Source organism: Montipora capricornis, chromosome 8, assembly GCF_036669925.1.
Source record: "Montipora capricornis isolate CH-2021 chromosome 8, ASM3666992v2, whole genome shotgun sequence".
Lineage (NCBI taxonomy): Eukaryota > Metazoa > Cnidaria > Anthozoa > Scleractinia > Acroporidae > Montipora > Montipora capricornis.
The window spans coordinates 15705842-15716335 of record NC_090890.1 but is presented as its reverse complement, the minus strand read 5'-3'; the positions used below and the strand labels follow the sequence as shown (position 1 = coordinate 15716335).

The following is a 10494-nucleotide window of genomic DNA, read 5'->3' as shown; positions in this document are numbered from 1 at the left end:
CCCCAGAGTCCACTTTTCTTTTGGTCAGCACCAAGAACACGGACTCTGTCCACTTCCAAGGCAAATCCCGGACTTCCGGCTCGTCTTCGCACGCTCAGAAATTTAAAACAACAGTGGTTGTCAACGGTTACAAAAATGGACCTTCACTACGAAGGCCTGCGCATAAATTGGAGAATCCGTGTTCTTGGTGCTGACCAAAAGAAAAGCGGACTCTGGGGACGAGATTGATGGGAACCAACAATCATGAGGCGCGCGATCGTGATTTGCGCATATGACGTATCAATGCACGTATGACGTAATTCAAGATGGCGCTGAAGATTGGAAATTGCGTTCTCCTAATGTCGAACGCAATAAACATGGAGACTCTCTCCGTAATTTTCGCTGCATGTGGCTAACTTCGCCACAGCGTAAGTGACTGTAAAATAATAATTTGGTGAGAATCTGCAAAGCGTTAGAAAACATATCAGAAACATGATTTCACCGATTTCAGACACCCTTGTCCGAATTTCCGAAAAACGGTCTTTTTCAGAATTGAATGGAGAAAGTGCTTGGACAAACATTTGTCCGAAACTCATATTTTTTATTCTCTTTAAACTGAACCAACAAAGGAGGTAAAAATGTTCCATTAAGAAAGTACAAGTAGGGCCAAACACATCTGAACAGTTTGTTAAAGAACTTAAGATATATCCCTAAAGGAAATCAATACGTTATTAAACCAGGCATTCAACAAGAGATTTCATTAATCCCTCAGTTACGTTTACGATGAAACAGCACAGGACGTTTAAAAGTCCCATCGGTACAGAGAAAGAGTCTATTTTTAAGTCACGCCCTTTACACTTTGTACAAGTCCAACGATCGCGAGGAAAAATGTTATGCGGCAAAACTTCGTATGTCAACGCAAAACTCGGTAATTACAATGAGCAATAAAAGACTGGAGGGGAAGGTGGTTAGGGGTTTAGGCTAGAAAACAGAGGGCAGGAACATCATTATTAAATCACTCATAGTTCTAACAGACGCTAACAGAGCGCGTTTTTTTCTGAGTAACACTAAAATTTCTGGTTGAGGTTTGGGTGGTCTCTTACAAAGGGTTAAACCGTATTTATCAGCCTTAGATTTTTCTGTGCTTTGTCGCTCCGGATCCACTGAACTTTTGCCCTCTGATTAACACTTTCAGTCAATGTGGCGCCGGTTTTATAAGATTGTTCTCGAGAGGTTACGAGCAAGGGCCAAGCGGATAAGCTCAATCTTGTCCCTCTCCTCATCTTCTTGTGCCTGTAGGAGAAAAATATTCGAGCTCGTTTTAATTCTCTAGCGGTAAATAAATACCATATTACCAAACGTCACAACTGGCCGAATGACAGCCATAAAATAAATTACCACTTACAATGGCAGGACAACGTAAGAGAATAGGACAAAGGAAAAGAGGTATATGGATGGAAAAATGGTCACGCATTAAAGTATTTTAATTTTTTTACAAGTCGCCTTAATGCCATTTTCTGGTCTTCTTCATCACGTCACCTATATATAATTTTGTCGTTGATGGAACCTAGAGATTCCAAAGATGTAACAGCCTCGCCGGTACAGACAGACGAAGTCAATACCACAATTGTAAAACGTCAGAAAACGTGATTTTTACATCAACGTCCATTAATTAAGACAAGTGACACTGCATTTTAGCTTTAAGCTCTGTAACATGCGCCAGGCATTTTCCACAGAAAAAAGAAGTGGAAAGGAGAAGACGGCGAGAAGAAGGAAGAACACAGAGCAAGAACAGGGAGGATGGACATTAATCTCAAACAAGCATAACAAAAGGAAGCGCAAAAGAGGAGCTATCCCGTGTTGTCCGCCTTGTAAAAGAAAGACTTTAAGCCCTTTTTCTTTATTATAAATCGCATTTCAACTGTATTATATTCTTGCTTCTTTAAACCGGAAATTCTGCGACGCATTCACCAGAAAATAACGTAGTGCTAACACGTATTTCAAGCATCAAAATTCCGCAGAAAATCCTATCTGCTACGCCTTTTAATAATTGTATCAAATAAATAAGTCTTGCTTCTTTAAACCGGAAATTCTGCACAACTTTCTCAATGAAATGATGTAGTACTAACACGAATTCACATTTCAAAATCCCATCTCTTGGTCTTGACGCATTCCTTGCGTGAATCTTTTCCAAAAGAGTTGCTACTCACGTCACAGTTTACGACATTTTTTAAGGGTGCTTAAGGTTATTTTCAGAGGATCCGGCAATCCGTTAACTTAAAAGAGAGCGCTCGGCTTAAGACTTATCGTCCCGTGTATGGATGTTTGTAAGAGGTAGTTGAACTGTGTGCTAAAATTAACAGTAACAAGTGTGTGTACGTCACGTAGGCAATGGTCTAGAGTGGCTGTCGAATATAAGAATATATACTCCAGCGGCATAAACCCTTTTTCTGAAGCAAATACTCGAATCGTGACAAACGTCCAAGTAGACCCTCGCCTTCACAGTATTGCACTCCCATAAGGAGATACACGAAATGTAATAATTATCCAAAATCAGTACATCTAAAAAAGCGCGTTCCCTGTTATTAAACGTTCGAGCTACAAGGCAATAACGCCACGGGAGGGCTAACTATCACTGAGATTTGTAATCCTTTTCCTTCACTTTTGATACTCAAACTTGGTTTGGGATTATTTATTAAACAAAACTCCTTATTAAAACTTCCTAATGTGCAACTAAATCCGTGCAAAGTGGACTTTTCTTTAACGTTGTTTTGACGGTGTCAAGTGTTTTAAACCCTTTTATGATCGGTATGCGGCTCTTATCGGCCAACCAGGGCAGTGTTTTGCTGCTTCGGCCAGCCTAGCCACGCGGGGACTGTAAAACATCTCTGTGTCCACGAAGACCAAAAATAATGCGATATTTTCTACACTAAGAACCAGTGCGCACTTAAGATATTCCGGCTTCACAAAACGTGACAAAAAGAGTGGAAATGGATTTAATCTCGAAAAAAGAAAATGGCGTTTCAATCTGAAATTGCCCAAATTTTATGGTGCTAACTTACTCGAAAAACTTGAAAATCCCCTGTTGGTTATTAAATTTTCAATATCAGATTTTGCGTTTCTAGCATTCTTATTGGCTTACTCAATCTCGATTGTCCGCTCATAGAGCGTATAACCTGCATGGAAACGCGCCGGTCATATCCGTCGCACGCTCATTTTGTTAGGTAGCATCACCTTGGGTTTGCTTAAGGAACGTTATGTAAGTGAGTTTGAGTTTACGTTCTGCGTTTTACTCATGAAGGTTTAACCGAAAAAACACTTAAATAATTATTATGCCATTACCCCCGTAATAAAGGCAATGTTACACGAGAAATGTTTTCGTTAAACTTATGTCGCATTTTTGATGCGACACAAATTGCACAAAAAAAACCTGCCTCAAGTAATATTTTTTCCAATATTTTACTGCTGGCAATCGCCAAGGGAGGTACACATCGGTCCACTCGTATTTACTCGATTAAACGCCGCCCTCGATGAAACGTCTCACCCAATCAGAAGAATGCCGCGTTTATTCGAGGATTGTAAGAAAAAAAAACACATTTTTCAAACTTAACTTAAATATCTCCGGAACCAATGCAGATATTTCCAAACGGTAAACGGCGTTTTTTATCGTCCTGGAATTCTATATAATAAACCTAAAAATTCAAGGGATAAAAATTTGATCATAGTAGCATTTTAATGTTCTGAACGTTGATCACAAGCCAGACAATTACTATTCTACCGTAGCCAAAAAGCCATACATTGGAACTTTAAACACATTCCGGTTTTAAATAATATTTACAAATGATCTACCGCAATTTTTGTTAGTGACTTAAGAAATATGATTTTGAAATAAACGCCGCCCTCGAAAAAACACACGCTCAAAATTTAATAAACGCCGCTGCGTTTAATCGAGTAAATATGGTACATGATGCTCCTTGGTCGCAGTACTACAACAATGCCATGCTTGGGATAACATCTTTCCAATACAGGTTGACATAAGCCCTCAAATGAAAAAGTTCCGCAGAAAGCGAGAAAAGTCTCAATCTGTCGAGAAACTTTCGTTACAAAATCGCGAGACATTCCTCGTTGCTTGTGACAAGACATTGTTCTAGTATATGTAACTTATTGTATAGTGCCTCCCTGGTGAGGAGTAATGAAAATACTGAAGCCTAAAATGGCTTTTTTCGGCGAATATACATGCTTGGCTCATTACCAGGTATTTATTTTGAGCAGGCACTCACTTCACTGTGATGACAGGGAAAGTGGTATACGACAAGTTTGGGCCCCCACTTTGTCCCAAATACTGAACCTTAGCAAAGATTACTGTGGTATGAAAAAACTTACTTCTAGCCCAGAAAATTATGGCCAGATCAAAGACAAAACTTGCCAATTCATGAAATGATTCCAGACCGACATCACTGATCTCATCCTCGCTGGAGACGCAGATCGAGGCAATCAGGGAAAGGAAAAAGAATTCTGTGACGACGGATCGAAAAAAAAACGGGGATTAACGCAGCTTCAGCAAGAAAAATACATTATCAGCGAGGCACTTCGGATGTCATGTTAACGCAGCACATTTTAACGTCGCCACAGAGATTAAGATTTCATTCGCAGTAAGAAATGTGCGACACTCAACAATGATCAAGATGAGGCCATAGCAAGAGATTGGGAAAACGCTTCATGATAAATAATAGATATGCCGTGTGTTTCAATCGCTGGAACACAATGTATTTTGATTTCTCGTCAAGAGTCGAGTCGCGGAATCTTCCATACGATACCTGCCTCAGTTTCGAAAACCACTTCCTTTAGCGATTTAACTTTCACACAGTCACTAGGATAATAGGATAAGCTTGTAAAGTACGTATGAAACAGTGCACGGATACAGCTCTTGTTTAATTCAGCCAGATCATGACTAACGTGTAGTTTAGGCGAAAGCACTGCCTGTGCCAATGACATCTACAAACAGACTCTGCGTGAGGAAGGTAAACCCTAAACCGTGTCTCGCAGCACTTGGCATGCGATATTCAATAACCCAATGTTCCAAAAGAGAAGTAAAAATACCTGTGGACCTTATTAACATCAATAAATTTGTTTGGTCACCATATGCACTTTTTTATCTTCCATATAATTTAGAAAAACATACAAAAAAGTACTTAAGGCGTGTACGATCGCGATCGCGTGAATAAAACTCTTGAGGAAAAAAACTAAGGCAAACCTCGCGACGTAAGATCACGCTGAAAGAAAAATATTTGGATTTGCCGATAACACTAGGCTACCGAAAGCACGTAGACGATAGAAAAAAAGAACATCGGATATTGAGCACAAATTGGGTTACAAAAATAACTCCAGGAATGCCGGATAAAACGTCCCTTACAAATATCATGTAACAATGAGAAACGATGACTCGTATTCAGAGCTTAGCTTCATTAATCGGCTAAGTAATAAGCCCAGGATGTAATTGGCATGCGACTGACATAGACAAGGCACGAGCGTGTACGCACGTCTGTTTCTTGTCTTACTTTATAATATGCATGAAAAAAAATTCGCCATTCTGATTGGCTAAGATAAATGCAGTTTTCAGGAAACAAAGTGCAAAAAGTAACAAACCAGGCATTCTTATTGTTCAATGACCAAAGAAGGTCTCAGATAGCCAATCGAATGCTAGCCCTGGATCGCGCACTGGTTCGTTCCTCTACTGTTCAAAACAAGTAATAAATAAGGAGTATTTCAAGAATAGGGCACAAACTTTTTGCATGTTTTAACATGCTCAATTCTGTGTCTTGGAAATTTTGTTAGGTTTTTCAAGTAAGCCAAAGCTACAAAGACTTTGGTCGGCACACAAATAACTCTCTTCCTGCCATGATTACCCAAAATACCGCTAAAAGCGCTGAAGAACCGCGCACTTCAGATTGGCTAAGTTGTTTGTTAAACGACTGATGAAACTTTACTTGATAGAAATAATTGGGGCAACAGCATTGTCGCATGGCTCACGATAAAAAAAAAAGATAATAAATAATAATAATAATAATAATAATAATAATAATAATAATAATAAAATAATAATAATAATAATAAAATAATAAAAACAAGGGCACTCAGTATTCATTTTGTTGTCCTTCCCTTGTTGACATGGTTACCAGCAGCGGGCTTGTTCTGTGGGGCTGCAGTCGCGTGGGTGGGTGAAATTGAACACTTCTCGAGTGGTGATTAACGCATTAAAATTCTTTTTTTTTTTTCATTATCTTTCCATAAAAAAAGAGAGCTTAGCACGATTTGTGGCGTGATAACAGCTAAATATATATTTAAAAAATGTTCACCGAACGAACGTGCGTCATAACATGGAGCTTCAACAAGGCCGATGGCTGTCTTACACCGGCTTTTGTTTCACTGCCTGCCAAAAAGGGACTACCATATGAAACAAATCCAGATAAAACGTTCGAGCGAGGAACACAAACGAAATCATCGATTGGGTTTTCGATATTAGTCATTTGCTTCCGTTACAGAAGGAACTGAAGTTCAGAAACATCACCGGCAAACGTTTTTCTGTCAAAAACAACGCCATTAACGTAATATACTACTGAGTCAAAGGCGCAAGGAATTGTAGTTATGCGGAATGTAGGAATTAAGATGCCCGGTATGATCATCAGAGCCTGCTCTGTTTTCCATTTCGCGTAAAGGGCGCAACCCCACGCGCGATTTTTTTTTTACGTTTGTTAATGTACTACTGTTGCGTAAGAACGTTGCAAGGATAGAAATATTGGGAACAAAGAAATCCTTTGACCAGTAATATTTGAAAATGTTAGGCAATTAAAAAAAAACCGTGAAAAGAACGGAAAAGGAACGTAGTAACACTGCAAACACAGAGGATCTTCCTCAAGTGCAAGTGTAAACAAACACTTGCGTTTACCATTCTCATGGTCTTGTAAACCATTAACTATAAAATTATTTTATTCGAAAACAAAAACGTAAAACCACAACTAGTAATACGATATCTTGGTTTCACTGTAAATGGTTAAAAATGTTCATTTAATTAAGGACGCAGTTGTTTGCTTGAGATTGCGTAGTGTAATGAAACTATCTACCGTCTTCTGTTCTTACAGGTGGCAAGGATGGATATGAATAACATATTGATACGTTCCCCGTTTTTTAAAGTTTTCACATTAAGCCAACGAATTATCTAACTTTCATTGCAAAAATTCACAAACCTTAATCTCACATTTAATTCAGCAGAGATAAGCAAAATCTTCTGTGTCGTTTTAATTAGAAAATAACAAAAAAAGAGTCTTGCTACAAAGCCCGTTTAACAAATTTGGCCATTGTATTTTTCGATATTTTAGCATGAATATCATTCACCGACTTGGCCCATCTCCGAGTGCTGAATGAAACGAGGAAAAAACGCAATAACCATTTGCTTTGAATTCTATTTAAATTGCACTCTGTAAGGAGCAAGCGGGAAGCGTTTCTTTACAGAAGCCGACTTCAGCAGGATACCACACTCAACAATTCATCAAAAACACTCCCACGAAAATTAGACAGCCCTTGCCACTATACGAATCTTTATTGGATCTCCCACGAAACCATTTCATAATAGAGTTTAAAACGTCTTAGTTGTGGGGTGCTTTTATTAGAAGCGAGGCGATTGGAGAGCTTGTTTAGTTCGGTTTCTGGTTGCAATCAAATACACTTTTGTGTCCAATGAATGACGTCCACTGCTTGGTGAGAGGGAGCACTAACGAAAGCATATAAACCATTAATCTCTCTTTGAGGATAGCGGTCTTTCTGGGTGAAATCGAATCAAAGTTTGTCTATTTTAAACAATTTACAGTCTAATCGTTTTTTAGCAACCAATCAAAACAGTTTTGAGGGATTAAGGACAGCGTTCGGGAAATAATTCTTGATGGCTTTTAAGGGAAAGATACTAAAATGAACAATTGGAAGCCCTGGAGGCAAAATGCTACAAGAGTGTTTTAGTGTAAACCCTTGCCAAAAGAATGAAGGGCACTTAAATTGCACAAGCGAGAATTCTCACTTAAATATATATCAAAAAAAAAAATTCATGTCTTATATTAAGTATACCTCTCAGTTCTAAATCTAGTCACGTATGGTGTGAGCCATTCGAACCAACTAGGCGTGTCACACCTGTGTTTGACAAAGCAAAAAACCTTCTACAGGTGGGCCGACAGATACTTCCTATTCGTCGGCTTGACGCGTAAAACCTGTAAGGGGTTCCCAAAAAAGCAAACGAGTTCTTTCAAAGCCTTAGGATATTTCCAGAATGAAAGGTGCAGCATGAATAACCACAGCACGGCCGGACAGAGATGTTTTTATCGAACTGGTCACCTGTTGGTTGCTCCACACCAGTGCCGGCAGCAGGTTCAATTACCATCTGCTAAGACGACAGCTTAAAATAACTCTGATTAGAGAAAAACCGGAAGTGGTTGATTAACACAAATTTTCTTGACTGACAAAAGTTGTTAAGTTTCCTTTGAAACGGTGCAAGTAAAATGATTTATTCCTTTTTCACAAATGTAAAGGTGTCAACGATGAATGTATCGAATGAGGCTTGCTGTTCACTATTCTCTTTCGGCCATTCACGGTTGGGTTTATTTTACGATAACTTCTTTCTTTTAAGTTACATAAAATCTTATCTCACTATACAATCAAGTTTGAAGATTGGAAATACTTTGAATGTATTAACAATTCGGCATCAGTTCTTTCTGTTTCCGAACCAGTCTCCACAACTGGCAATCGAAAGGACCATCACCCGTCTCAGCATAGATGGAAGTCACGAACACTTTCAGCTATTTACTCAATAAAACCTCTCGAGAACAGTTCAAAGCATCACGGAACAGCAGCACGATGGACAAAATGAAAATGAAACGAAAGAGGCGAAAAATCTCACAACAGAGATGTTGAAGCGAGGTGCATGACTGAGTTAAATTATGTACTTATCCCACATTTTTTCGCTCAGGAAAAGTCACAGTGGCCTAGGGGGAAGTTTATCCCGCTCACCATCCATGCGTTTTACTCTCCTTGATCTCAGTGTGGGTTTCAATTTCACCGCACATTTTCGTGAGTTTAGCTTATTTGAACGCACACGCGATGACACGTGCGGTGCGGTGCTCGCCTTATATGGGGTCGTTCATCAAACCGCAACCTTTGCAATAAAACTGGTGGAACAACATGTGACCAGTTCGGCCCTGCTTGGTCTCGTTCTTGTCAGCCAAGCCTTTTTTTGTGGCTTGCACGAACGCAACTTACTGCCATTTATAACAAGATTAAATAGTTTCGAATCTTCTTCAAAGAAACAGGAATTTTAGTCAAAGACAGCAAAATCGTACCTCTTCGGGTTCATAGAACTTCTAAAGACTGAAATTCCTCGATGCGATTGTTCAGACAAATGACTATGGTATTGGTAGCGTTTGAGTAAGCGAATAAGTCGGCCATTAGAATAATGACTATTTTGCTCTATTTCATTTAAGCTTGGATTGTCACCATTTCAATAAAAAACTACCTCAGAATATAAAATTTGTGCTTGACACTGACTCTTGTTAACGTTAGAAACAACTTTAATAAAAAATTCCAAGACGTTTGGACTAAACAACTTCGGCCTTCATCGGTTTTCTTAAGAAAGCCAACTGAGTGACGGCTTTCTAACGGTTCACAGTTCTGCACGTGCTGCGCGTGTTTCTCGAGACCAAAGAACAAACCCTCTGCCTTGCAGTGCAGAGGTGTTGATTGCAACTTCGTGTACTATGGACAGACTGACAGAGCTTTGGAAACAAGGTTACAGGAACATAAAAGGGCGGTTCGGGTTGGAGACAACAATTTCAAAGTTGCGCAACACGCGAACCAATTTGTCCATAGTATAAACTTCGATCATGTGACAATTGTAGACCAGGCTCGTAATATTCACGAGAGACTTTTTCTCGAGGATGGCATTCGCAGAGACACTGCAGAGAGACAGCAACGCAGGAAACAAACATATTGACATCCCGGATGTTTACAAATCGCTCGCGTAATCACGCGCAGCGGTCGTTTGTTAATTTTTTGCTGGCGTAGCACGTGCAGAACTGTGAACCGTTTGAAAGCCGTCACGCAGTTGGCTTTTTTAAGAAAACCGATGAAGGCGGAAGTTGTTTCGTCCAAACGTCTTTGAAGTTTTTATTAACGTTGTTTCTAACGTTAACAAGAGTCAGTGTCATGCACAAATTTTATATTCTAATGTCCATCCCTGACTGCAATTTTAGTATTTTCAGTTTAAAAAACTACCTAAAAGTACTTTCCTGTGGTGCTTTTTATTGTCTTGCACAGGGGTGTTCAAAGTTTTAGAGTCCACGTGCCAGTGGCATGGTACTGTTTACTAAGCAAGGATCACAATATATTTATGAAACTGTTTTATTTGTAACGTTCTTGACACGAGGCGTGAACAGCCATTAGTTCATGAGATTTTGTCAGGGATTTTGTCACTTGTAC

At 39.3% G+C, this 10494-nt stretch overlaps 1 protein-coding gene across 1 annotated transcript in view; it reads right to left on the bottom strand.

Annotated features, from left to right (window-relative positions):
• Positions 1 to 559: 559 nt before the first annotated feature.
• LOC138059530 (nuclear pore complex protein Nup85-like) overlaps positions 560 to 10494 on the bottom strand; it is a 55776-nt gene continuing 45841 nt past the window's right edge. Inside the window, exon 25 of the mRNA XM_068905175.1 lies at positions 560 to 1272. Coding sequence (XP_068761276.1) covers positions 1192 to 1272 — 81 coding nt within the window. The 3' untranslated portion in view covers positions 560 to 1191. The remainder of the gene's footprint in view (positions 1273 to 10494) is intronic.